At 47.1% G+C, this 26,764-nt stretch overlaps 9 protein-coding genes across 9 annotated transcripts; 4 read left to right on the top strand and 5 right to left on the bottom strand.

Annotated features, from left to right (window-relative positions):
* Positions 1-2,762: 2,762 nt before the first annotated feature.
* H6S33_010888 (uncharacterized protein) lies at positions 2,763-3,161 on the top strand (the record flags this gene model as incomplete). Its single annotated transcript, XM_044842257.1, has 1 exon — positions 2,763-3,161. One exon carries the CDS (start codon positions 2,763-2,765, stop codon positions 3,159-3,161), a length of 399 nt encoding a protein of 132 aa, XP_044696818.1.
* Positions 3,162-4,228: 1,067 nt separating this feature from the next.
* H6S33_010887 (uncharacterized protein) lies at positions 4,229-4,675 on the top strand (the record flags this gene model as incomplete). The annotated part of the gene is made up of 1 exon (XM_044842255.1): positions 4,229-4,675. One exon carries the CDS (start codon positions 4,229-4,231, stop codon positions 4,673-4,675), a length of 447 nt encoding a protein of 148 aa, XP_044696817.1.
* A 1,419-nt stretch (positions 4,676-6,094) lies between these two features.
* Positions 6,095-7,324, top strand: H6S33_010886 (uncharacterized protein; the record flags this gene model as incomplete). Its single annotated transcript, XM_044842254.1, has 1 exon — positions 6,095-7,324. One exon carries the CDS (start codon positions 6,095-6,097, stop codon positions 7,322-7,324), a length of 1,230 nt encoding a protein of 409 aa, XP_044696816.1.
* Positions 7,325-9,986: 2,662 nt separating this feature from the next.
* Positions 9,987-10,513, top strand: H6S33_010885 (uncharacterized protein; the record flags this gene model as incomplete). Its single annotated transcript, XM_044842253.1, has 2 exons — positions 9,987-10,223; positions 10,295-10,513. 2 exons carry the CDS (start codon positions 9,987-9,989, stop codon positions 10,511-10,513), a joined length of 456 nt encoding a protein of 151 aa, XP_044696815.1.
* A 2,303-nt stretch (positions 10,514-12,816) lies between these two features.
* H6S33_010884 (uncharacterized protein) lies at positions 12,817-13,263 on the bottom strand (the record flags this gene model as incomplete). Its single annotated transcript, XM_044842252.1, has 4 exons — positions 12,817-12,836; positions 12,892-12,970; positions 13,057-13,116; positions 13,177-13,263. 4 exons carry the CDS (start codon positions 13,261-13,263, stop codon positions 12,817-12,819), a joined length of 246 nt encoding a protein of 81 aa, XP_044696814.1.
* Positions 13,264-15,923: 2,660 nt separating this feature from the next.
* On the bottom strand, positions 15,924-16,732 carry H6S33_010883 (uncharacterized protein; the record flags this gene model as incomplete). Its single annotated transcript, XM_044842251.1, has 3 exons — positions 15,924-16,065; positions 16,141-16,257; positions 16,317-16,732. The coding sequence occupies 3 exons, from the start codon at positions 16,730-16,732 to the stop codon at positions 15,924-15,926; spliced, it is 675 nt and encodes a 224-aa protein (XP_044696813.1).
* Positions 16,733-17,441: 709 nt separating this feature from the next.
* Positions 17,442-20,957, bottom strand: H6S33_010882 (uncharacterized protein; the record flags this gene model as incomplete). The annotated part of the gene is made up of 1 exon (XM_044842250.1): positions 17,442-20,957. The coding sequence occupies one exon, from the start codon at positions 20,955-20,957 to the stop codon at positions 17,442-17,444; it is 3,516 nt and encodes a 1,171-aa protein (XP_044696812.1).
* Positions 20,958-21,290: 333 nt separating this feature from the next.
* Positions 21,291-23,411, bottom strand: H6S33_010881 (uncharacterized protein; the record flags this gene model as incomplete). The annotated part of the gene is made up of 1 exon (XM_044842249.1): positions 21,291-23,411. One exon carries the CDS (start codon positions 23,409-23,411, stop codon positions 21,291-21,293), a length of 2,121 nt encoding a protein of 706 aa, XP_044696811.1.
* A 986-nt stretch (positions 23,412-24,397) lies between these two features.
* H6S33_010880 (uncharacterized protein) lies at positions 24,398-25,264 on the bottom strand (the record flags this gene model as incomplete). The annotated part of the gene is made up of 3 exons (XM_044842248.1): positions 24,398-24,587; positions 24,650-24,751; positions 24,813-25,264. 3 exons carry the CDS (start codon positions 25,262-25,264, stop codon positions 24,398-24,400), a joined length of 744 nt encoding a protein of 247 aa, XP_044696810.1.
* Between the last annotated feature and the right edge of the window lie 1,500 nt (positions 25,265-26,764).

Here is a 26,764-nt window from a genome sequence, read left to right as displayed (position 1 = left end):
CAACTCGTTTATATGAGAGAATATGAAGTGGGGAAGGTGGGAAGCTGTTTTCGAACGATGTCTGGAACTGTTGTAAATTGTCGGGGGAGGAAATGAGAGAGAGAAGGCTAAGAGGGAAAGAGGGAGAGACGGCACCAATATACTAGCAGAGCCTTTGGCCCACAGAATGTGGTTATGGTTTCGTGTATAATATAAATGTTCATGTTCAAACTCTTTTCTCTCAGAAAAAAAGCAAAAAAAAGAAGAAATAGAAAAAAAATGTGCACACCAAAAGAACGGATTGTAGTACATATTAACTAGCCAACCATCCTTGGCGCACAAATACCATTTCTAGCCACCAACACACATGGGCGAGTGGTCTAACGGTTTAGCCCTCGCCAAAGAACACCGCGAGGTTTAGCCCTGCTTTCGATCACAGAAGGCCAGGGTTCGACCCAGGGGTGGGAGTAGTGCCAGTTCGTCCCGGAACCGCACAGTACTTTTTGTTCTTTTTTTGTGTATGAAAGAAGAGATACTATAACCACCCAAAACGTACCGCTTGGGGTCTTTTTTATTTTGATAATAGTGCCGCGGTTGAATTTGACATTCCGTGGCATTTGGGGGTGGCATTTTGGGTGAGCCTGTTGCCACGCAGATGTCAGGGTTAGGTTCCGCTCTTGGCCAATCAGAGGGCTCCGGCGCACGCAAGGTGCTGTACGAGTGTCAATCCGTTATCACTAACAAAGAAATTCTCGGGTAACAGTGCGAAGAGAGGGGCGTCTTGACGGCAAACTGTCAACAATAACCCACAGGGTGCCATGTCTTTTCTTTTTATGCGTACAGCTCAGATACCGGACCGAAAGAAAATTTACAGCAAGTTGAAATTTGTATGACTGCGGAATTTAATTATGGGTTGATGTAGCAGATAATCATACGATCTCACTCGGGTTATCGGTTTCCTTGGGTTAGCGTGAAAATTACGTTTGTCTACATATAAATTCTCTTCCAAACACCATGAAAAAACATAGATCTCTAGTACTGTACTATCCAAATGTGAGTGATTTCCTTCAGGTTTTGTGCAAGAAACGAAATTCTATTGCCTCATCTGAACTCTGCTCTTGGTACTCTGATAGAGCTGGAGCTAGTAGCTACGAGGAGTCAATTCTTGAATCAAGCAAAAAAAACCATTACTCTAGAATTCAGAGCAAAGTTTACAGCTAGTCCTTGTCATAGATTATCCTCAGGGCAGAGACCGCCGTAGGTGATGGTTAAGATCGACGAGGTGCAGAGGAAACGACAGTTTGGCGTTTTTCTCGCATCCAGCTTGAAGCGTTGACGTTTTTTCTACGCGACTTGTGGGAGGTTAAGACCAAAGAAGGGACAGGTAACTTTCCATGATTCTTTTACCGATCATTTATAAATTCTCTCTAAGCCAATTAAAATGTTGCATCCTTCTCTTTTCCGCAGGACTACCGTAGTAAATCAGGGTTAGGGTTATCAACCAAAAAATAACTTCCTTCTTCTGCTGACGTTACGTTCCTTCTTCTCACTAATGCTACGTGACCTGGGCCTTACTCGCCTCGCCTTCCCAGTCCCAACCACCTAGCTCCTAAAGCTTACCCGCGAGTGTTTCGCCATCCACAGGACCCAGAGTAACATCGCATAGATCTGACAGATCACCAGACTCAGCGACCCTTAACCTTCGGTCTCCACCACACCTACTCCCTGATCTCCCGCGTTCAGGTTCCCTGCGGCACTCCACTAAAATGAGCCCATCGACAAGACCCGGACGTCAGCACCGCAACCGCGTCGCGCCGATCTCCCTACACAATTTGTGTTTCCGCTGGCGTCTGGACTTCAACAGGCGGTGGAGACACGGACTGGGTAGGGTTGGTAAGCGTACACCAGCACCGCTGGAAGACCTGGAAAAAACGATGGATGGTCCCAAGGTGGGGGGGGCTAATATGAGATTTTTGTATGGCTCACTAAGGCCATTCGATCTAGACTCAAGGCTGACATATTTACAGGGTTATTTTAATGATATGAGAGCTACCGTATTGAGTGCCTTTGGGAGGGCTAGGAGAATAGGAAGATAGCTGGGAGGACGAGAGGATGAAAGGCGGGTCGTGCTTAAATGTTTTCAAATAATGGGAAATAAAAGGCAGGCAAGTCTTTAAAAGTCCGGCGGTTGATATTGTGGGCTCGGGGGATATTTATTTCGGAATTCGCACATGAATAGGTAGGATGTCGCAAAAAACGACACTTGGGAATAATGCTGACATCCTCCCAGGGCAATATCGTTTTACTCGAAGAACTATCATGGCAAAGAATCTGCGTTAGAGATATTATCCTCTATATCCGAGGAAAGGAAATTTCTGTTCGGAGAAAAGAGGCGTGTGCGTTAAAGAAATATCGAGAGCTCTACCAACGTAGGGAGGAAGGACTACACGTAAAACCAAAAGGCGTCGCGACGTTGATTAAACTTTCATCATTCGTTAAGCCAAGTGGAGCCCTGTCATCGGATTGGCTGGTGACTTACAAGTTCTGAAAGTCTCATAAAAGTTGAGAACGGGGAGATTATTAAAAAATCGTGTTGATTTTCAAGTTGCCATGCCTGGGTTCGACTTGAATATCCGCACCCACAATAAAAGCAGCACTCTCCGACCCCCTCATCGCACAAAACACATCATCAACACATAACAAGAACCAACAACAAGAAGCAAAAACCTGCATACCCAAATACCACCAGAACACTTACTCTCAACAACCCACACGAAACCACAATGTCCTACTCCGCCGCCGCCATCCGCCGCTCCCACACCTACGTCTCCCTCGGGCAAGACTATCTTCGAGCGCAAGTAGGCCACAGATTCCGCATGGCCCGCCACATCTCCGCCATGGTTGAGCTGCTCCAAGGCACGGGCGACTGCCCACAATCATTACTTGATCTGCTCAAAAACGAGAAGAGACGCGTTATTGTGGGGTATCGCGAGGTTCGGGCAGGCGTGAGGAGGATCGGTGACGCCATGGCAATGTGGGGCCCGGAGGAAGAGGATTATGAAGAGGAGGAGGAGGAGGAGAGTGTTCCTGAGGATGGGAGCCGTGGGCCTGGGAGCGTATTTTCACAAGCGCTGGGGTGGTGGACGATTGATTTTTTGTATTCCGATAGTGACACGGAGTGAGAGAGGTAGAGGGCATTGGTTGATGGTATTATTCGTAGGACCGCAGAAGATTTGTTATTGTGAGACGAGGCGCTATCTGAGGGTGATCTGATAGAGGGAAAATAAAATTCAGCCAAGAATGTCCAACGAACGAATGGAGCTGATAGCATCCATAGTTTGATTGCCGGGAAAAGTTCACCGAGAGTGTGCTGTATTAACTTGTTTCCATTCTGACTGTTGTTACCATGTGCGTCCCATAAAATAAATATTAAAAACGTGTAGATTCAATCGATCATATGCTCGAGTCGGTCAAATCATCATTGAGTGTGGTCAAAATATAACGTGTAAAATGTGAGCCGCTTTTTCGGGCTGTAGCCTCCTATGACCGGCACTCGGCAGTGAACTCAGAACCCAGTGCCACCCGGTATCCAAGAAACCTGTCAGGTCTGGCCTGAATCTTTTGCAATGGGTACTGTCGATGGCGGATAGCCAGAGGAGAAGTGGCGTAGATGTAGCGCTCGGAGGCCGGGAAAATAGGGTATCCGGGCAGACTGTTCATCACCGTACGCCTAGTTACTGGAGAAGGACAGTTGAGCGCTATAGCGCTATCTTCCGCTGTCAACGATTGCCGGTTGCGAGTAATATTCTGCGAACCTACGGCAACCCGGATCCCCTAAAGCACTGGGGTTTCAAGATTTCGGCCGGATTATTACCGGCAGTATCCTGTATTGCCGTTATGCGAGTGCTCCGAATAGTGGGACGTGGGAATCTTGAAAAACTATACACTTGAACGATTTCGTAGTTCGATGCGTTGGTTATCTTGAAATTTACAATCTAGCGGTGTTTGAAAACTTCAAGATATCTGAAGATTTTGAAAACTTATACTTGAAACCTCCGGCTCGTAGGCTGTAGAGGTTGAAATAAATGTTCACATGAATCACCATCAACCTGGTATATAAACGCCCACGTCTCCCTCCTAGAGAAAGCATCATCATCATCACACACTCTTCACAACACGCCTGCAACAAACCAAAAACAACTCCAAACTACCGCCTTACTCAACCACCCTCCAACAACCCCAGCTCAAAATGCCACGAGACCAAGCCCGCGAGCTCGCCCTCGACTTATTGAGCCGCCAACTCGCCGAGCTCACCTACTGCCACGACATGCGTCTTCGTCTCACCAGCCAAATCGCCGCCTATGAAGCCGATGCTGCAGACCCCGAGCTCGCTCGCAACTACCTCCTACTCAAGACCCCCGAGGTCATGATGAATCAAGTTCTGAAGACCCTTATCCGGGAGGAAAAGAAGGAGGCGGAGAATAAATTGCGCATTTTGCGTGGCGATCTGGCGCATGTGGAGAGGCATATTGTGGATTTTGAAGGCTATTTGGGGAGGTTGAAGCAGGAGCTAGAGACACTTTATGGGGATCTGGAGAAGGAGAGAGAGAATGAGGAGGAGGAGGAGGATGAGGAGTATGGAGAGAATGAGAATGAAGATGAGGATGAGGATGAGGATGAGGATGAGGAGTATTGAGAGAGTGAAGGCCATCGTAATACTAATGAGTAGGTAGGTTAAAGCGGGGGTAGCAGCGAATGTTCGGCAGCAAGACAGGTAGGTATGAGTGCTATTATATTGTTAGGACATTGTAGCGGGGAGGGTTAGATTACAGGCGGTCTTGGAGTTATGAAAGATTTATAAGCAATAAAGCAGATGAAAACCAGAATCACTATGTGGAGTCGGATATCAATCAAACTTTTAGTAACCTCTTGTAAATGTGAAATTAGTATCCCGTATATAACTTCTAAATTCAACACTTTTCTGAAGCACAAAAGAATGGGCTCATGATTACATGTAAGTTGGTACGAAGTGGGATTTCCAAGTGCGCAACGGTCCAGAAATCGTGAAGCACCATTCCTTTCCACCTCCGGCTCTTGGCAAATATTTACGTAGGGTACTAATCTTATAACAGTTTAGAGGAGCTTTCCAGGGTATGGAAATTCGAAAGTTGTAGTCTCCCTTGTCTCGACCACATTGCGTGCGAGACCTTAGCACCGGGTGGGGGGGATTCATGATATCCGCGGCGTGCTATGACGACATGTATTTGTAACCCTACAACTAGGTTTGTCCACATCTATAAAATGTCCATTTTCGATCCCGTACCTACAGAATTTAGAGTGAGCAAGTATTTCCCGAAACAGTGAACTTCAGCTTGGATCCGGGTGTTTTACTTATGAGCACGTGGGGTGGACACCTACCTGTGGTGTGCGTGGGAAAGAGGGACGGGGTCTCCTCCGGAACTCTGAAGGCGAATTCACAGCCAGGCAGCCTTGCACCTTCCTGTTGAAGTCTCTGGAAGTATAACGTAAGCGAGAAATGATTTCATTGCAGTTAAAATATCATGTAAGTTAATCACGGGATATCACTCGATCCACTACACCACGCTGTTGCGCAACCTCCATATCCAGTTGAAACAAACATGCGTGATCCTAGTATATTGCCTTCTCAGCCAATTGAGAAATGTGAGAACAATTTTGAACTAAGGGTAAAAGTGAATACAAGTTCTATATTTATATCTTTGCATGGGATTGCGCCTTGTGAAGATTTAGATCAATGAATTGTAGGGGGCCACTTCCGGAGCTTAAGTAGATAGAAACCGATGACGGGGAGACGAATAAGCCAGATCAAACCATAAATGCCACGGAGGGAACTTTTGTGACGCAAGCAGACAGAATAGATAATTATGTAAGGCAACCTGGCAACTAGGGAGCATCCTAACGAGTATATTATGACAAAGTGGGGCCATTCCACTCCACAAGTTTACCACACATAACACAAACCTAACCATCTTATTCACTGTCAATAAAAATACCTCTTATCAAACGATCTTCATTCAAGAAACTATTATCACCCCTTTAAATCCTTCTATAAACGAGTATTCCAAGGCATATCATCATGACTCTTATACCCCTTGACTACTCCATTCCATTCGACAAGCGAACCTCAGACTTCTATAAGGCAAGAAAAGCCATTGTTGAAAGAGGAGTAAAACACCTTTTCACAAACCCGGCTGAACCTCTCTCACCCTTAATGCTTCAAGCCCTGGTCGATGAAGCACACGAAACGCGGCACAAGATGGAAATGAAATTTCCAGAGGCTGAGATTAAAGCTGGTGGACAAGAAACACCGCCTATCGTGAAGACAGAGAGCCCAGCTCAACAGTCAACAGACGGGGCGTTGGATGGCGAGGAGCTGGTAGTTTGTTCTGACCCCAGAATAAAGTTGAGTAGGGAGAAGTTGGAAGCCCATAACAAGGAGGTGGTAGCACAGGCAGTCGAACTGGTAGTCGAACGGGCAATAGCATCAGCTAAAGAGCAACCAGAACCAGAAAAGACAACGCCAGGGAAGATAATTACATTAGGATTCAGACTGAAGCCGGAGACACTGGTGCCATATGACGGAGAGATAAACGAGCAGACAGCTCGCGATTGGATTGATAAAGCAGAGCGGATCTTTGCCAACCGCGAATCCAAATCATCGACTCCAGGCTCCACCGACGGTTGGGCAGCATACTTAATAGGCTATTTACGGCTGTCATCGTACGAGTGGGCATGCCGACGCTGGCCAGGAAATCGGAAATCGGCCCGCGGAAGAACATTGGCATACTCGGATACCATAAACTGGGAAGAGTTTAAAAGAGAGTTTATCCTTCAACACCATCCTGACGAGGACCTCAAGCGCCTCAAGAAACAATTCCAGAATCTTCTCGTTGAGCGATCTGTAAGGGAGTTCAATGATCAATTTAGAGATCTTATCAAATTGATCAATGCCGCTACGGGTGTGAAGGACCTTACCCATTCCCAGGCGGAGGGCTTGACCGAGGAGATGAAAAGAGCGAGGAGAGCGTATTTGGACCGGCCTCTTATCGCCGCGTACAATGGAAAGTTGGACAGGTCATTGGAGATCGAAATTCAACGGAGTAGAACCCATCGCCCACTTTCGAGGCTTACTGAGAAATGGGGGCGTAGATGGCGCGAATATTCTGAGTTGGTTCCCCCGTACTTTCCAACCTTGGAAGAAGTGATGGAATATCTGGAGATCATTGATGACGCTATCAACTATCCTAAGCCTAGGTCCAAGGCTGTGAAAGAGTCAAAAGCTGCGAAAGCGCCCAAGTCTGGGTAAGGGCCGAAATTGTAAACAATTCTCATGGATTCGACTACTGGAAGGAAGAGGTGCATGGAAATAATATATATCTCTACATAGGTAGAGTACGTCGAAGCAAGAGGAAACAAGAGGGAGGAAAGAAGGGTGGTATAATGGCGATGGTATTATGTGGTCAGGTTTGGGAGGCGGGGAGCGGTTCACCTTGCAACCGCAGCAACCCCGAGATGGGAGTATATAATAGCCAACTTTCAACAGTTAGAGTCTCTAACGCAAATCTATTATGTACTTTCCCTTGGGCTAGGCCTGTTGAGTATTTGGGGTTTTTCTCGAATTTTATGAAAAGGGTCGTTTCTTGAGGGGTCGTCGCGAATAGCAAGATCTACATAGCACAATGAGTTCATTGTGAGTCTAACGAGGGTGGCTGATATTTCTAAAGATAATTGGGTAGCTGAGACCTAGCTATCAAAATTACAAGAGCTTTCAAAAAAAAAAAGAAATGGGATGTTAGAAGCGGGAGAGAAGGGGTGAATCATGCTATAATCAATGGCCGAGCGATCGAGTGTGCACGAGTATACGTATATATCATCTCCTCCCACGATTATTCCCCGTCTTCCAAAGTAGCTCACTTAGGCCACTCCGGTCTTCGGTTTATCCACAGGCGTTTGCTGCGTACTGTTTGTTTTTCGCACTCTGCCCCCTTTCCCTAAACAGCATTTCCAATTCCCCATCCAATAAACAATCCACCACGGAGTCTGCTAAGTGATCCTCCTAGATTATACATAGAGGTACATTATCCTACTCAGAAATAACGCTACCAAAACGTTCCTCATGTTATTTATTTTAATAAAGAGGGTAAAGTATTATACAACTCTTGTCTATACATGCCCGCCATTCTTTGTCCATTGGATATGTTCCCATAAAGAAATCTTCCGCATTCCTGCAACACTTAAGTTTGGTTCCACCCGCATTATTTACCACTCAATGGGCTGGCCTTCACCACCTTCACCGCCCTAGGGGCTTTGAAAAAACAACCTATGACCACCGCTAGCGGCTCCAGATATGGCCGACGATGACTCGGCGAGGAGAATACTAGCTAATCTTCCTATTTTCCTTATTCCCTAAATTATTCGTTCAGGAAGCTGTTGTCACAGCTGGCCCAATCCCTTTTCCAACCCGAAGCAATACAGTGACTTTTGTTTATGCGCTTGTTGAGACCCGCACTAAATTTCCTGCTCCATGGGCTTGCGTTTAGTTGATCCATGATTTGTCGGAGCATTTGAAAAAATCTGACCCAACGGCTCCCTCCCCTGTCAAGGCTACCTTTGTACAAAGTGTAAAGCTGCCGAAGGTTTACAGGTTAGTAACTGGCTACTAAAGAACCGAAAAGAGTGTACACAGGTGGGTTCCATACTCTCTTTGCCTTCAATTTTGCCAAGTATGAAGCGGGGATGACCATCAGGCCGCATCAACACGATCTTTCACTGGAGCTGATATTTCGTTAGCAAGTGTATTCGCAGGATTTCGGAGAATCTCAATTAACTGTTCATGCAAGAAGGCATTGGCGCATACCTAGAGTCTTGTACGGGGTTAAAATCTTCTAAGCCATCTTCTCCTGTGGAACACTTGAGATACACGCTCTCAGTGCCGCTGGCGCTCTTTCCTGGATGCTCTTGGTGCTATTTTCTCCATTCCTCGAAATTTACTTCGTTCCCAGTATTATCCCCGAAGGTCTAGGTATTTAGTAAGCCTTATTCCAAGCAAAAGGTGGAGAAAGAGCACTGTAGGTGGAGGGAAAATATTCTGTCGTGATTGTCGCTATGTTCCAAACTGTTTCTCAAAACCGCGGACTGGTTACTCTCTGGCTAGGGCTAGGGTTACTTGCGCGCGAGAGAAACAGCTCAACCACCCAAGAGACAGCAACGCTCCGAACCACACTAGGGTACTCTTTCTCTTTACAGAGCCTAAAAACTCAACCACCGATAGTCAACCGCCGACACTAAACAAATATCCGCAAGTGACAGCAGGTGGTTTTTCTGTATTTTTTCAGCAACCTTTGGTCTATGAAAGTACGATACGGTCGCATCTATGTAAGACGATGCGAGAGCAAGATTGATTGGTGAGTCCTGTCATCCCCCCCGCTCCTTTCCAGTAACTCATCAGAGTCACATCGCAACTAACATTGGCCCAGAAATCTCGCTGTGTTATCTTTACCTTCACTACGACCGGACGTGAAGTCTGTTCATGGTTATCTGCTCAGAAACAAATCTCTTCATACTACCGAAAACCTTACTTCACCACTCACCACCGATACCGACGCTCTTCCATGATCATCTACTGGTTAACAGCCCACACTATCTTTTCCGCCACTATCATATCTCGCTATCGTCGACATCCAACACTAAGCAAGGATGACAGCCACCACCGTCTTTATAACTACCGCAGAGCAGATCTTTAGGTCAGATGGTTGCTGCCATCTAGAAGAACCGGATTGCGACTGATGGTCTGTGATGAGGTTAAATGATCTTATTGGGGATATGTCCTTGATATCGGTGCAGATCCTGATGCAACTCTGCGTTGAAAATTCCACGTGTCTTGAGAATCGGTATATGATCTTCATCTCGAACCTTTGACACTTCAAGTACTGATATGGTCAGAGATTCAAATAGATTGAAAGAAACGCATGACTCCGGATGAAATGTTCAAGAAGGAAAACTGCGGATATCATCGCCACGCCGCCCTAGAATCTAGCATCCCTATAATGGCGAGACAATTAAAGTTGGAGGCAGATGGATGTCGAGGAAAGACCCTGAAATCGCATGGACCGATATCGGTACAAAGAGATGATTCTGAGATGAACTCCGAATACCACCCCACGAGGTCGAAAATCTTAGGTGCATTTGACTGTTGGTCGCACCATGTAAATTGGTTAGGGCGGAAATAAAGCATTGGGTTCACTGATGCAGCCCACTCCCGGCTGCCGCGACATAGTCAGCGGGCCTAAAGACACCGCCGCCGCTGTTTCGGTATTCACAGGATGCAGATCTTAAATATCAAGGAAATAGTGGAAGCTATCGTAACCGTGGCAGGCTGTCCTCGGTTCGGGGAGATGAATTGAATGGCCTCATCCGGTATACAAGGCGGATCTTGGTGGTCACGCCAACCCGCATCCGAGCACCGCGTTTACCTCTCATCAGGATTCAGGATTAATGTATAGGGTAGTGCGGAAAATCGGAGACCTTCCATGAGCAAGGCATCGATGCTACCCACCTCTCAATTGTGTTTTGATCCAAATTCGCACGTCCCCTATTGCTTTTCTCAAACGCAGAGGCAGCTTCAGAGGGTCTATGAAGTTTAATTGAGAAGTTCTACGCAAACCCCCGAAAGTGCGGGAGATGTCTCCCGATACTGGGTTGATATGCTAGGAAGAATAATATTCCCATGATAAGAGGAGAGATGCGACGGGAGGAGTTGGGTCTTTATAAGAGTAGGATATGGCCAGCTAGAAATTATTTCATTCCTAAACGAGCACTAGGGAAGTTCCATAAAGCTCAGCGCCCCCCTCCTATGTGCTCACTAGCTCACCTGTGTATCTTTCAGCGCCTCGCAAAATAGTTTCGGGGGATAACAACCAAAAATCCCAGCGATCAAGAAGTGTCATGGTGGCCAAAATAATGACCGGAGGTGAAGCTTGGAAATGGGATGGGGATGGGAATGAGAATGGCACCTAAACTCTGCGCCATAGCCTAAGGCGGTCTAGGCTTCTGATACCATCTATATCCATGCCTAGATATAAAGAGGAGGGACTAGATAAACCTCAGAAATTTCAATTACCGAGCAGCGCAGTCTTTCCCTGGTAACTTCACAGCGAGGAGGTGAGCCCGTCTTCCACGTGGAACGACTCGAGCATCAAGTTTTTCCATGGTGTCAACGATGTTGAGTCGTTCTTCCGATGATGACGAGCGGCGATGTGGTGTCGGTCGCGATCCACGCCAAGACAACGGACGCCCCTTACTGTAAATACGGAACCCTTATCGTGGCAGCCAATTTTTATTTAAGACAGACTTATTTGTGTTGTGGATGCAGGATTCTGCGTGTTGCGATTTGAGTTGGCGAGAGAAAAATTGATTCTTATATGCTAATTTCGACACTCAAATAATCTTTGGTAGTATAGTGGTTAGTATACTCGCTTGTCATTAAGCCGTCCGCGAGTGACCGGGGTTCAATTCCCCGCCAGAGAGTTCTCTATTTTACTTTTATTTACACTTGACAAGTGCGCAAATAAATCTTTTAGAACCCTTAGGTGCCAACTTCACTCGAAACCATTTTTCCTTTCTATTTTACCTCCTCATTGCTGTATGACCTGATTGCTCCTTCGATATTATATTATTAATGTTATTGTATCTGTCTGTCAGTGACTATATGTATTACATGTAGTTCTCAGTTGGTACCTAGTAGCGAGATTCTACAAAAAAAAGTGGTCATCCATGGCCCAATTGAAACCTAAAGTTGTTAACATCCGGTGAGCTGATGGTTCTAGTTCTCGTGATCATAAATCGAAGTATAGAACTTGAGTGCTCCATCTTCAGAAACAAGAAAAAGATAGATACGGCTGAGTCCGTCGTGTAAAAGAAAAAGGGGATGTAAAAGCCCAAGGAATGAACTCTTTAATTATTCCCTCGCTCAAGTCTACAGTTCGATAACAGGTGTTCCCCTAACTAAATTTATTGGCGGCCGGTTGGAGAACGGCGCGGTGTGAAAAATCGAGTGATATTTCACGCGCGCTTACCGAGGATGGCGAGCGAGAACTTCGTGATCGCAGGATCGCAAGCTCCAGAGCTTTGAATATCTGGAGGAAATTTTCGCCGTATCTCAAACTCCGAGCATAATTGCACAGAAGTCCTCCCAAACCTCTGACGTTTCGTTTCCGCTGTTGTGAGGTGGAGGAGGAATGTTCTGTTGAGCCGTAACACGTGATCTTGTCGTTGCCAAGAGCTAGACTCCGGAGCAACTGAAAGTCGAGTCGCGAGGTGGAAGGAACAGCTTCTAAATTGAAACCGCCACGCGGAAATGCTCGCCCGAAGTCAACCCCACTCCTATTATAGGCAAAGCGTAGAAAAATATTCTTCATATCAAGCTTATGGTATTTCGCTTTTGATATTGAGTGTGGGATAAGCTCGCAAGCGTCTTGACTGCTGAGACTTGTGTCCACCTTGATATTACCAGCAAGAAAGAACCATATTCTAGCTCCGTCGAGTATCCTTCGTGCAACAGAGAAGTATATGCCGGTTTCGATAGGTATGTGTAAAATGAGTTTCCAAGGAAAGAGATACACTCTGGCCTTTTGGGCGCCAGGAACCGGTTTTCGCCTTTTTCATCTTTTATTATATCCTTAGCTCGATTCCATGATTCAAGTTCGCGGAGTTCTTTCTCATTGGTGTCGGCGGCAAGCGAACGATATATAAACCGCCTTCTCAAGGAGAAGGAAGAACTCCACCTCGCATCTGAGGTGTCTAATCGTCCCAATGGAATCCTTCATATAAATAAATTAGCTACTGCGAAAGAATAGAAATAGAGCGACCACCCACCCTTCCTACCCATAGCAATGTGCAAATTCTTCATTCGTCTTATGATCCAATAGCAGAGTGTGCTCCTAAAGATTGAGCACTGATCACTACATTGGAGCGCGGTATTTAATGAGGCTTTTGAGACCTTCGTGATATTGGTCACCCCCGCAGGGATATTCGATGTACACGCCCATGGTCTAGCCCACATCCAAAGAGACGGATATTGGCCCCGTTGAGGTAGTATGACTAGGGAGGAAAGCTCTGTTAGTGATGCAGAGAACGAGCACAGGACTGGATGCGACACACATAGATATCATACCTCCGTAGGAAGAGACGGTAGATTTTCCTTATTTTCCTCCGCTCATTCCAAGGCGGTTCCTCAAGAGGGGTCATGCAACCCCTCTGTCTTTGTTCATTTCATTTTGACTCTGAGCCTGCTGCGCCATCGTGGGCGATACAATTGTAGTCTTCTTCGAGCGCGTAGGTTTCTAGCATTGTTGCACCGACATTCCAGCAACCAGGTTAGGGTTACGTTTCGCGTGCTTTACATACTCCGAGGTTTTCAAGGACCCATGTTGTCCGGAATTATGTCCTTGCGGTTTCAACTGTACCAATAACCCCCTTGGGTACAAAGAAGAGGAGAATAAGAAGCGGCCATTCCTCAGGCAAAGATGGGTGTATGATGAGTTTCTGACAACCAATTTTCCACGCGGTAGGCAGAGACGGCCACCCCAGAGCACTATATATCTCGAGCCTTCCCCCCCCTTTTCTCTTTTGATTTTCTTTACTGTCCCTCATCATAATAACGGTCCTCAAAGTGAGAATCAAGTCAGGATCAAGATCAAAATCAAGTAAAGATGGTTGTTGTGATTGACCGACCGGCTAAATTCAATTTGATCTTGGTTGAGCTTTTGATCCTGAAAAAAGTCGGATCAAAACTTAGGATCAAAATCAAATTTCATTCCTCGCCAAAAGTTTTGTGTGGACAACCCTTACCCTGGAAATTTGATTTGATCTTGTTGCTACTACAGTTAGGGTACTCAAAGTTGACTCCAAAAATCAAAGCTCTCATTGGTTGCAGAGCACGCTTGATCTTGATCTTGATCCTAACTTGATCCTCACTTTGAGGACCGTTAATGTCAATGCTAATATTTTGAGCAATCCTATCATTGCACAGCACGAGACGAGGACCGCACATCGCTACTTAAACCCCGGTGCTCACCGCTGGAATGGCAACACCCAGCCGCTTCTACCACAACTGCCGATGTTATACGCAGTGTCTCCGAGCCCGCATGATCTTTAATGGTTCTTAGCGGACAATTGCATATTTTCTTTCCCGCCTACAGATTAATTAACGAAATTAACTGTGCTCATGGATAGAAGACCTCTGTAGAATCAGGAGAGACTTTCGGATATGCCCTGTGTTCGCCGTATACGTTGGAAGCTCCAAGGTTTTGTCCGATCCTGGGTATAGCTGAGTGCCTCCTGGGAACATTCAGGAGTGCCGTAAGAGAGGGGAGGTTATGCAGAGCAACGCTGACCATATTAATTACGCTTCCGAAGCATAGCCGTTCCTATCGTGGTGGGTGTGGATGTTTTTCATTGGTAAAGAGAGTATAAACGGTGGTTAAGTAATGAACCCAGGCCAAAAGATCTCCGCCCTCACCAGACTCGTCATGCTCGCTGCCTAGACCATTCCCCTAGCGATAAATTGTATACTTCCCCTGCATGCATGTAGCAAAAAGAGTAGAAAAAGCGAGTGACAAAAGACTTACGTGATCAGTATCATCCCTCAAGAGCGTCGCTACCATGTTGGGCATTCTTATCACTGCTTCCATCCCGGGTTGAACCGGAGATGTCATGCAACGTAGTAGAGGCTATTACCCCTCGACCACGCCACGATGTCTTCAATGGGGCTGGGGTACTATATAAGCGGCTGGAGAGCTGTATTCTTCACAGAGAATCGCCAAGACGTATACAGAGTCAGAGAAAGTATTATAAACTGGAAGTGTGGTTCGGAGTAGGATTATTGACTGAGTTTGACGCCATGGAGGGCAGCTACTACGGACGGGGTATGTACTGGCTGTATCCGAGCCCGTCTACCTACTTAGTAACGGAGAACAGTAGAGAGGCTACTTTATACAAAACTCGCCAGGGATGCCGGGATGTACTAGGGTCAGTAGGTGATGAGGAGTAGAGACAGTACAATATCGTTCCTATTTAGATTATCCACACCCCCGGCGACATAAACATTACCCATCAATCCTGTGTCTGGGGGATTGCGATGGGTTTTGAAGTACCCCTTCCAAAACCGACCACTGATTCTGGGCAGTTCCGGCGTGGACGCTGCAGCTGGCCATGGGAGGTAAAAATTAAAATATAGTCGTACGTCTATGATGAGGGCAAGACGGTGGCATAGAGGCTTTGAACTTTCACATAATATTATGCGGTGAAATAGGCATCATCTATGGGGGGTGGGTAAGAGCTGGCGGGGAGCACCTGGTGCCAGTGTTCGGAGTCACGGGCACCTAACATTGTGAGATAACTAGTCTACCATGCGTGGTAAATTGCATGTGCGGTTGAGTTTCAAGTCGCACGCTGTATTATTTCAGGCTAGGTACAAGTAGTAGTGGACCAGTACGGTCTACCTGACAAAGCTAAGTACACTCGATATCAGGGCAATAAGGAGAAGTAGGGATTAAGGAAAGAAAGACAAGTAAGAGGGAAGAAAATGAAATTGATGAATAAGGCCACAAAGGGCAGGTTTAAAACAAGAAAGAGTAAAAAGAAAGAAAGAGACTTTTAGACATACGAACCCAACTCTAGTGGACAATATCTTCCACTACATTATGTACTAGCGGGGGTAGTGAAAGGTAGGGTTTAAGGAAAGATAGAGTAAGGCTTAAGAAAAGAAAGAGCTGGAGACTTTAAACACAATAACACAACCCTAGCAGAATATATCTTTAATCTCGGGATAAGACCTGGCCGACAAAAGAGATATATGAAAATTACTTCACCATCTCATCGCAAACACTTTCCGGTGTTCAAATTCCTTACTCTGAGGGCTTCGCAGGTTTCTCCCATTTCTCGGATATCAGCTTGAGAACTGCCTCTTGAAAGACAGAAATGTTGAAGTCGACAATGTTTCGTTGCTTCATTGCCCTTCTTCCAGTAACGCCTACGATAGCAAGGTATCTACAACGCATGCCCAGTTAGCTTTCACTATTCTCATGCGTTAAACCGAGCAAGTATCTGTCTTTTCCAACTTACTGGTTGATTTCTTTCATATACAGCCTCTTGCCGTCATTGAGAGAAACCATGCTGCAGACCTCTGGGGTCTTGTACTCCGGATCTTCTTGCTCTTCCATATACTTCTTGCGCTTATATCTGCGCAGTGCAAGTATTAATAACTGACGATTTAACAAGCTGGTTCAGAAATCACATACCCAAAGATTGATTCCATCTCTGACACAAACTCAATATGATGAGTACAAGTATCCAAGATCTGCATATCCACCGGACTAGTATCCGTCGCCACATACAACTTGCTATAAAGATCAAAGAGAAAGATCTTCACCATCCCGGTATTCTCACACAACGAGTCAAGGAGCCCCTCAACGGCGTTCAACCTCGGTGTGACTCTCTGCACAACCCTACTCAACGCCTCCCAGACAGTACGGTCATAGATGCTAGTCAGATGATACCTGATCGCCATGCCTGAGCGTTCGTTGTCCATGAGTTCCTCTTCCGTACGACGGATTATATCCTCCTTGATCTCGAGGGCATATTCGTCGGACATCCCCTCAACCTTGTGGATGAACACCTCGAGGTTCATGTTGGGGAAGCGGTCCTTGAGGATCATGAGGGTGCGGTGGAAGCGGATCAGGGCGTCGACCCACTCGGTTTGTGTTTGGGGAAATGCCAGTGCTAAGCGATAGTTCTGTAGCTTTTAAACTTGTAATATTGTAAACCGGATTCCGCTCGCTGAGTGACTGATGATGCCACTAAGACGAGGCAGAACCCTCCCTATTTATACATATTGGAACCTATGCCAAGGCCCGCTTTTCTAATACTAATAAGATAACGATAATAGGATAAGACAATCAACCCGAAGATAACCCCAATAGAAAAGCGCCCCCGCATAATTCCGTTCCTCCATTCTAATTCCGACACGTAACCATGAACCCCGCAATTGCCAGTAACCGAGCTGTATCATGCTATTGTCCTAGAGCTACTTCCCTAAGTAGAATGGCCTGCAGCCATAAACCCCGCTTCTATTCCGTCAGGGTGAGACACCCAATAGTAAGCGTGCCCTCACAACAGCCTAATACTAGTGTGGTTGCACCCGGTGCCCCCACACCCCTCGGTACCTTTCTATGCTTGTTCCCTCGTTACCCGACCGTACTCGCATCACAACCCATCACTCGTATTATCCTTATTCCTTAACTTAGGAGCAGTGTTCGTGTTTCCTGTAACACTACTCCCCCTTCCTAGACGTCGCCCTCGACCGTTAAAACCTCTCTATGATAAAAACCCTGTGGGAAAAGTCATAGAGTAGGAAAGGTATCGAGCTAGTCTTCCCTAGTCCGTTGTCGTTTCGGAGGCCGACTCGAGTCGATGACTGGCCCTTGACTCCGTGTGTAGGGCCGAGTATTCGTGGTTGGTTTGAAGTTCTCATCTAAGAGCGCTTCTTGAGGATCGGGTGTTGCGAGTCGTTTTCGTGTGTTCTGTTGCCTACCAGAATTGGGATCTTCTCGATAAGGTCGCAACAACATCTCGTGGAATACGTCATGAACCTTCCATTCTACCGGAAGATTCAACCTATAAGCCCTGTTTCCTACAGCCGCGACGATCTCGAAGGGGCCTGTAAACTTATCCGACCATTTATTGTAACCGCCGAGGTTCCGAGTATCCAGCAAGACCTTTTGGCCGATTGTGAACCGCTGAACTGCTGGCCCTGGTCTTGACGCCATCCTGTCAAAAGTCTTCTGCAGTGTGTCTCTCGCTGACTCATGGGCTAGGAGAAGGTCTTCCAGGTAGGTGTTTCCCTTGGCATCCAGCTGTCCGATTTTCGCATCCGTTGGCCAATCTGTTCGTGGGTGGAAACCATAGTTGCAGTAGAACGGCGATTGTCCTGTCGACGAGTGTTTCGCATTATTATATGCATACTCGCAAATCGGTAATAGGTCCTTCCATTTCTTTCCTGTTCCGGCGGTATAGGCCCGGATGTAAGATTCGAGGTGCTGGTTGGTCTTTTCTGTTTGTCCATCCGTCTGTGGGTGGAACGAGGTCGAGAGTCTTCTGCGAATCCCTAGTCGTTCTGTAATCGCAGCCCAGAATGCCGATACGAACTGTGTTCCTCTGTCAGAGACAATGCTCCTAGGAAGTCCGTGAAAGCGCCAAATGTCCTTGACAAAGGCGTTAGCGGTCTGTTCCGCGTTGATTCCCGTCATTGGAATGAAGTGAGCCATTTTCGTAAAACGGTCCACGATCACCAATACGTTACGGAATCCTGATTTCTCCTTTGGCATTTCTACTACGAAATCCATTGAGATATCAGTCCAAGGTGTGGTGGCTAACTCTAGGGGTTGAGGGAGTGACAAGTGTCTCCGACGTTGCTTGGCTCTCTGGCATACATCGCAAGTCTTGACGAAGTTGGCTACATCCGTGGACATTCCTGGCCACCAGTAGTTCCTATCGATCAACTCGAGGGTTTTATCCCTTCCTAGATGCCCCGCTACGGGTCTGTCATGATGATCCTCGATGACTTGTCTCACCGCGTATCCTGGCACTACCCAACGACCATCGTGGGTGGCCTCATTCGATCCCGGGGTCCATTCAGTGGCAAGCTCCGTTATTACGGCATCAGCTTCCTCTGTCCCGAAGACTTCAAGGTTTGCGTCAGGGAGAGGTTCATCCCGGAACGCTCTCCGAACCCATTGTCTGTCCTGTTCATACCAGTCTTGTAGTGGCTGAGGCAGCTCAGTACCTGGTATGTCGTACCACCGATCCAACGGAGTCCATTCTTCTTCGGGGTTGCCAATGATTTCAGGGCCAGTTTCTACGCTGGTCCGTGATTTTCTGACAAATTGTTCTGCGCTGAGCAACTGTTTTACAGGTTGTTCACGCATTACTCCCCCTTCCATAGCGAACTCTGGGCGCCTTGTCAGTGCATCTGGCTTGCCATTCTTTTCGCCTGGTCGGTAATGAATCCTGAAGCGAAAAGGTGCTATCTTTTCGGCCCATCTGGCTTGTCTTCTCGACAACTTCTTGGTCGTTGTGAAGTACTGTAGGTTCTGATGATCCGAATGTATCTGGATAGGAATGTCCGTTCCTTCCAGCCAATGTCTCCAAGTCAAGAGAGCAGAAACTATAGCGAGCATCTCCTTATCATAGATCTCGTAGTTTACCTCTGCCTCGTTGAACTTGCGAGAGTGGTAAGCTACCGGGTGTAGAATACCGTCCTCGAACACCTGAGAGAGTACTGCGGCCTCAGCCCAGTCGCTCGCATCAGTTTCTATGATCGCTTCACGATGTTCGTCATAGTGTCGTAGTATTGGAGCAGACGTAAATTTCTCCTTGAGTTCGTCGAAAGCGCTTTGCTGTTCACTGCTCCATCGCCATACGGAACCTTTCTTCAAGAGATCGGTCATTGGTCGGCAAACTTCGGAGTACCTGTGGATGAACCGTCGTAGGAAGTTGGCAAATCCAAGGAAACATTGAAGTTCCTTGACCTTGGTGGGTGGTAACCATTCTGTGATTGCCTTCACCTTCTTAGGCGAGACCTGGTTCCCTTTCCCTGATAGTACGAATCCCAGGAATTCTACCTCCTGTTTGTACCATTCCGTTTTCTCAAGGTTCCCGTATAGATGGTTTTGTTGCAGTCGCTCCAATATCTTCCTCACCAGAGTCGTATGCTCTTCCTTAGTCTTTGAATATATTAGAATATCATCCAAGTAGACTACTACGCCTTGATCTAGAAGATCCTTGAATATGGTATTGACCATGACCTGGAACGACGCCGGTGCATTGGTTAAGCCAAAAGGCATTACCCTATATTCGAAGTGGCCGTACTTCGTTCTGAAAGCTGTTTTCCATTCCTCGCCCGCGGCAATCCTAATCAGGTTATAGCCATTTTTCAGGTCTATCTTAGTGAAGAACTCTGCTCCTTTCGTCGAATCGGCCAGCTCCGTCATGAGTGGAAGGGGATAGCGATTCTTGACCGTAATAGCATTTAAGCCACGAAAGTCTACGCATAACCTCAATTTTCCATTGGCTTTCTTCACGAACAGGATCGGTGCTGCTGCCGGGCTGGTGGAGGGGGCTATTTTGCCAGAGACTAGCATTTCGTCCAAGTACTCCCGGAGTGCCTTTTGTTCCACTGGGGAGAGCGCATAGATCGGTCCCCATGGAGGCTGCTTTCCTTCCATAAGGGGAATGGTATGATCCCATTCAGAGTGATCAGGTAGTCGATCGGCTCCCTCCTTGGAGAAGACGTCGACGAAGTCCTGGTACTCCATTGGTATAGCACTAGCGAGAGCCTCACCTACCAATGCCCTTGCCCAGAAGGGGTGTTGCTCGATCATCATCTGTGTCTCGGGTGACGTCCTCAACAGCCTGATGACCAGCTGCTCTGGGTCTTCTTCGTATATATCATACACGGTTCTGAAGCATCCCTTTACTTGACAATTGATGTTATCGAAGGTGACCTTGTTCTGTCCCCAATGTATGGTAGGTTGATGCTCCTTGAGCCATCGATGTGGTATGACGAGGTCTTCTCCTGCGAATGAGCCAACCTCGCAGACGATATCTCTGTCTAGATGGTTGCCAATGCGGAGGGTAAGAGATTGGGTGATGTGAGTGCCGGAGTTAGGCATAGGGGTACCGTCAGCCTGTCTGATGATGAGGGGCTTGGGTCGAGGTTGAGTTGGGATCTTTAGGCGATGGACACAGTTCCAGGACATAACCCAGTCCTCTGTTCCACTGTCGAGGAGTGCGTTGACTATTTCTGCATGTTGGGTACTAGTTGCGGGGTGGTTCCAAGAGATCTCAATCTCGAGGCGGGTTTCTTGGTGATGTGAAGACATGTTCGTATGTTTTGAAAGTGTAAGGTAGATTGTTCTGGTGTGAGTGGGTTGATGTTGATTGTTCTTGATCTGAGCGCGGGGCGAGGAAGTTTATATAGAAAGTTCGAGCGTTGATAAAGATCATAGTACAACACTTTCACGCCAGGCGTTTTCGGAATGTGACCACGCCTCTTCGAAATGTATGTAGAGAGAATTTAAATTGCGCGAAATAACAAAACCGATAGAACATAACATAACCCGATCCCTTAGAAGAGTCTTTCTTCCAAAACAGAATAGAAAAGCCGTAACACAACATAGAATGAAACACCGCAAAAATAGAAATACCCAATCAATTTAGTCCTCCAAATTCGTGATCCTTGCCCTAAATGCCTCATTTTGTGGCCCCAATTTCCGTTTCTTATCACCCTCCCTTCCGTGGTCCTTTCTCCCGGAAGGATATTCTTTTCTCTTCAGGTTCGTTAACCTGACCTTACTCGTCGCCACGCAATCCTTTACGAAGTGGTTATCTCTACCACAACGGAAACACTTTCCTTCCTTCTGCCATTTCTCCTTTTCTTCTTTGGTGACACCTAAGTCATCCGAGGTCTTGGAGTTGTTGGCTGATGTGGGAAAAGTTTTCCGAGGATTTGCGTTGTTGCGTGATTTCCGCCGTTCCGTTTTCTCCTCGCGAGGTTTCACAGTGTCTTTACCTCGCAGGATTTCCTTCCGAGCCTTCACCTCGTGGTCCTTACGTCCAACTTTTCGTACCCAGGCTAACCAGTCCACGAAATCTTCAGGCTCCTCAATCGCGTTAGAGAGCCTCTGTTCCAGCGAGGAGTTTATTCCTGTTAGGATCATGGATCTCATGACAACTGGTCCAACTCGTGCATCCCATTCCAGGTTCTGCATCTCGTTGATGTAGTCGTCGATTGGGCCAGTTTGCCGGAGTCTGTCCATCTTCTGCTTGGCCTGTTCCTGACTTGTACGGTTGCCATATTGAGTGCGGAGCTCTTGCTTGAACCGTTCCCAGGTTCCGATACTTCTGTCCACAGCCAATCTCTCCGTAAAATTCCGCCAGAAGTTTGCCGCACTACCGGTAAACTCGAGGGATGCCCACATAATCTTAGTGCCATCATCCCATTGGACTTTCTTCTGGAGACTGATTAGGATTTCCATCTGATCGATCCAGAGCCTTACGTCTTGATCGGCTCTTCCGGAGAAGGGAATGTTGGCCTTTTTGGGTGCATCACCTACGGTGGCACGAGAGGGGTGCGAGAGTTCTTGCTCTCGTTGGCGCTTCCTTTCCTGTCTTCGTTTCTTGCGTTCCAGCCGCCTGCGGCGCTCGCCTTCCGAATCTGAGGAATCCGATGGCGATGATCCGGGTACTTCCGGAGCGTTACCTCCCTTATTGCCATTCCCATTTCCTCCACCTTGTGCTCCTTGACCTCCTTGCTTCCCTTGTTGGCTTTGGTCTTCGAGGCCTTCACTGGATTCGGAGCCGGCTGGAGGGACGACTGGTTGTTGGGGAGGTGGTTGGGGAGGTGGGCCTGATCCGCCGCCACCTGTTTCCGGGGCCAGGGGTTTTTCCGCAGCCGCTTTACGGGCTGTTTCCTTCATCTGCTCCACCATTTCTTCTAAGGCCGTCTTTGTTCCAGAGAACCCATCTACCAAGGAGACCTGCTGCTGCATGGTCCTTTCCAATTGTGCTAGTGTGGCTGCTACGCCTTCTGGGACTTGGGCTGGACCATCTTTCGGCAGTCTTTGAATCCAGTCAGCCAGCATGGTTATGTGCTGGGCCTGCTCTTCCTGCCGCTGTTGATGGGCCCTAGTAGTGGTGACGATCTGCTCCAAGACTTGGCCGAGGTTCGTAGTGGTTGCGGCTGTCTCTGCCCGCACTTGCGCGAGGATATACCCTTCTCGGCGCTCCCGTTCTTCTTGGTCCTGGTTGAACTTCATCTGCAATTCGCGGATGAGTTTGGTCTGCTCTTCGTGCTGCCGGGTAAGCTGCGCCGCGTGCTGCCGAGTAATTTCCCTGATTGCGGGCAGGTCTTGGATGCTCACAGTGAGGTCTCCAAGTCCGCGACTCAGTTGCTGAACCACTGGGGCTCCTCTCCGTTCGATTTCTTGCCCGATGATTTCTCCAAAGGGGTGCTCGATCCGGCGTTCCTCTACGTCCATATCCGTATCCTCGTCTTCGTCCGTTTCCCTGGGGACCGAGGGCCTCGGAATAGAAGATCGTTCCCTGATTGGCGTTTTGTACGGGGAATAATCTCGGAAGTCCCCTTGCCTGCGGGAGCGGGGTTGGCCATAGGATGCGGCCGGCTGAGTCGATCTGAAGAGGTCGCTGATCGGCATGTCCAGATCCCTCCTGTGGCGCTGTCTCGCCTGGGTCTCGACTATACCTCGATCTCTCACGGTGATCGAGCTCTCCATGTTGTAGTCTTCCTCCATTTGTTGCTGATGACCCCTTGACATCGCTAAGTTGCTCGATCCTGAGCTGTGGCTGCCTTCTGCACCAGGGTTGAGCGACGAACCAAGGGACGGAGTGAGCTAATCCGTAGGATTGCTGACGGAGGGTGACTTTAATGGGGAAGAGTTCGGGATAGTTGAGGATCTCCGGGTCGTGTTCTTCGAACGTGCAAGTAGTACCTGCTTCGGTAAAAAACCCGGCGTACTCGAGGTATCCGCAATAGAGATGTTCGGCACTGCCTCTGCGAACGATGAAGGAGGTAGTGCAAGTGAAGTTGTTAATAGCTGCTGTTGCTACTCGGGGATGCATACGGTATCAAAGAGTCCTTCTAGTAGACTACTTTCTTATTCTTTTACTTGAGCGCACGGTGACTATCCGCCACAAACAAAATACTCTCAAGTATTGGTCTAAGCAAGTAGTTGTCTTATCGGGACGTTGATAATATGCGATCGATAAAATAATAGCGTAGTGGATAAGGCACAATATAGTGTTTGGGGAAATGCCAGTGCTAAGCGATAGTTCTGTAGCTTTTAAACTTGTAATATTGTAAACCGGATTCCGCTCGCTGAGTGACTGATGATGCCACTAAGACGAGGCAGAACCCTCCCTATTTATACATATTGGAACCTATGCCAAGGCCCGCTTTTCTAATACTAATAAGATAACGATAATAGGATAAGACAATCAACCCGAAGATAACCCCAATAGAAAAGCGCCCCCGCATAATTCCGTTCCTCCATTCTAATTCCGACACGTAACCATGAACCCCGCAATTGCCAGTAACCGAGCTGTATCATGCTATTGTCCTAGAGCTACTTCCCTAAGTAGAATGGCCTGCAGCCATAAACCCCGCTTCTATTCCGTCAGGGTGAGACACCCAATAGTAAGCGTGCCCTCACAACAGCCTAATACTAGTGTGGTTGCACCCGGTGCCCCCACACCCCTCGGTACCTTTCTATGCTTGTTCCCTCGTTACCCGACCGTACTCGCATCACAACCCATCACTCGTATTATCCTTATTCCTTAACTTAGGAGCAGTGTTCGTGTTTCCTGTAACAGTTTGGGCATCGAAGACCCAGATAATTGTATCGATGTTGTCGAAAATTCCGGTGATGTCGAACGAGAGTTCGAGGAAGTTAAGTTGACCGGGGGCATCATAGATGATAAATGACAGAAAGGACCTATGATGATTTGTTAATAGCACGAACGGAAAAAAAAAAGCAAAGTGGAAGAATGAGCGTACGTGACGAAGACTTTGTGCATCTTGACTGTGGGATCGACGAAGAGTGTTTCCTCAGGTGGCAACTTCCGAAAGACACATTCGACGATAGATGTCTTTCCAGCCCTGGAGATGGTGTGTAAGTATGATAAGAAATAGTAGTTGCAAAATGAATGATATAACTTACTGTCTCTGTCCCATAAGTAGGATACGTGGTTTACGAGGGTGCTTGATGAGACATTCACAGCCATCCTTTCCACATAATAAGGTCATTGGAGAAGGTGTGACTTCTTCAGAAGCCTCTGCAGCTTCTTCAACATGTTTGATGCTATCACTAACGTGATATGCATCTCGCTCAAATGGTGATGCATCAATTTTGAGCTGTGCTTCATTGATCTGAGCGAGTATATTATCCTGAACGGATGTTTTCTTGGCTTGAGCAAGTGGTTGATTAGTTTGAACACCTGTTCCGATGCTCCGAACATTCTGTTGATGATCGATGATAGGTGTCCCATCATCCCAGAAAGATACTTCCCTACTGAGAAGAGGTATTTCATCATCGCTCTCAAAGACAAGTGTTTCATCCACACCTGCAGCGAGGTCTTCGATCGACGGCACTTGCCTACTGGGTCCGGCCATTGCAAAGGTAAGAAGATAGCTTTATCGGTTATGAAAGTGTTCGTATATCTTTTGATGTAAAGAAAGTCTTGAGAACGAGGTGTGGTGTGATGTAAGGTAAGATAATGGGGTGAGAGAGTTGGCGTGTGCGAATTGGGAGTGGGGAAAGCCGTGCACTCCCGGGGCAGCCCTACTAATTAGAAAGGCTTGTGCGCACCTGGTTGTGTGGAACGAGTCATGCGTAACTACGAGCCTATTTTATTTAATAAAAAGGAAGAGGAGATTGTGTAGTAGTTTGACAGGTGAGTCAATTTACAGGCCGTCATAAACTATCACTCGAAACTTTCATAGGGTATCACTCGCTTCCCGTTTTCACATTATATCACTCGGCCTTGGCACCATGACTCCTCGGGAATCCCTGTCTTCGTAGTATGGTTTACGGTTTACTAGCTTCAATAGACTGAATGAAGATTTATGCAGGTGTAACAGTGATACAAACATCCGGTTCACATTGTCCTGTCTACGTGTACATTCCCGCCCGTTCAATAGAAAAAATTTCAATCTTTCCAAAGTCTTCAAGCTTGCCAAGTTTTCACGCATGAATTACTCTCAAATAAGAATTTCTAAACACTATGTGAACTATGTCTATGCAGTATGTCTATCGAAGTAAAAATAAAAATGAACTTTGAATTTATGTCTCATAGCTGTTATTTCTTTTCTTTCCTTTACATGTACATGTAGTTTGTGGCATCTATTCCCTGGCACGGGATACGCGTACACAGTGATAAACACAAGCTCCCGGGTTATGACACGCAACTAGCCTGGGACCGTCGTAAGGAATGGCATCATAAAACTGTACTCACTGCGAAATACGAACTGCCCCCGCCGAGATTTCGCAATGAGACGCATCCTAATCCCAAGTCCCTTCTCATCGCTCTTATTCCTACCGATGGCATAAGATATGTCTACGCCTCTCTTGCTTCGATGCCAAACATGGGGCATGTGTATAGTTCGTTGAAGATACAGCCACTCTACAAAAGTGTTCGTGATTTAGATTTCGGAATGAGACATTTCTCCATATGTAATCGTGGCGGATCATCAAACTCCCCCCCCCCCCCCCCCCCCAAGAGAAGACTTTTCCAGTGACCAATGGCGCCCAGAATCAATGACGAATAAGATCAATGACCTACCTTCTTTTATATATACAGCGATTCACACGCATTTGGCGAATACACCCATTTGACGAACAGGGGTCACGGCCAATAAGAATCAGGATATCTTAGTCAAACTCGCAGTTTGACTGGTTGCTGGCTGGTTGCTACATACAAATTCGCCAAATGGGTGTATTCGCCAAATGCCTGTGAATCGCTGTAGTCACGAACTATATTATATATTTTTCGTTGTTTTGAATCTCAACATTAATAACAACATTACGGGTGCGCTACACTGCGCACTGACATTAAAGCTAAATCCCGAACACTTTTGCAGAGTGGCTGTACTTGCACGCGTCCCGCGCTAGCG

Source organism: Morchella sextelata, assembly GCF_020137385.1.
Source record: "Morchella sextelata strain SCLS chromosome Unknown scls_5, whole genome shotgun sequence".
NCBI lineage: Eukaryota > Fungi > Ascomycota > Pezizomycetes > Pezizales > Morchellaceae > Morchella > Morchella sextelata.
The sequence above is the reverse complement of the archived record's forward strand: the minus strand, read 5'-3'. Positions and strand labels throughout refer to the sequence as shown.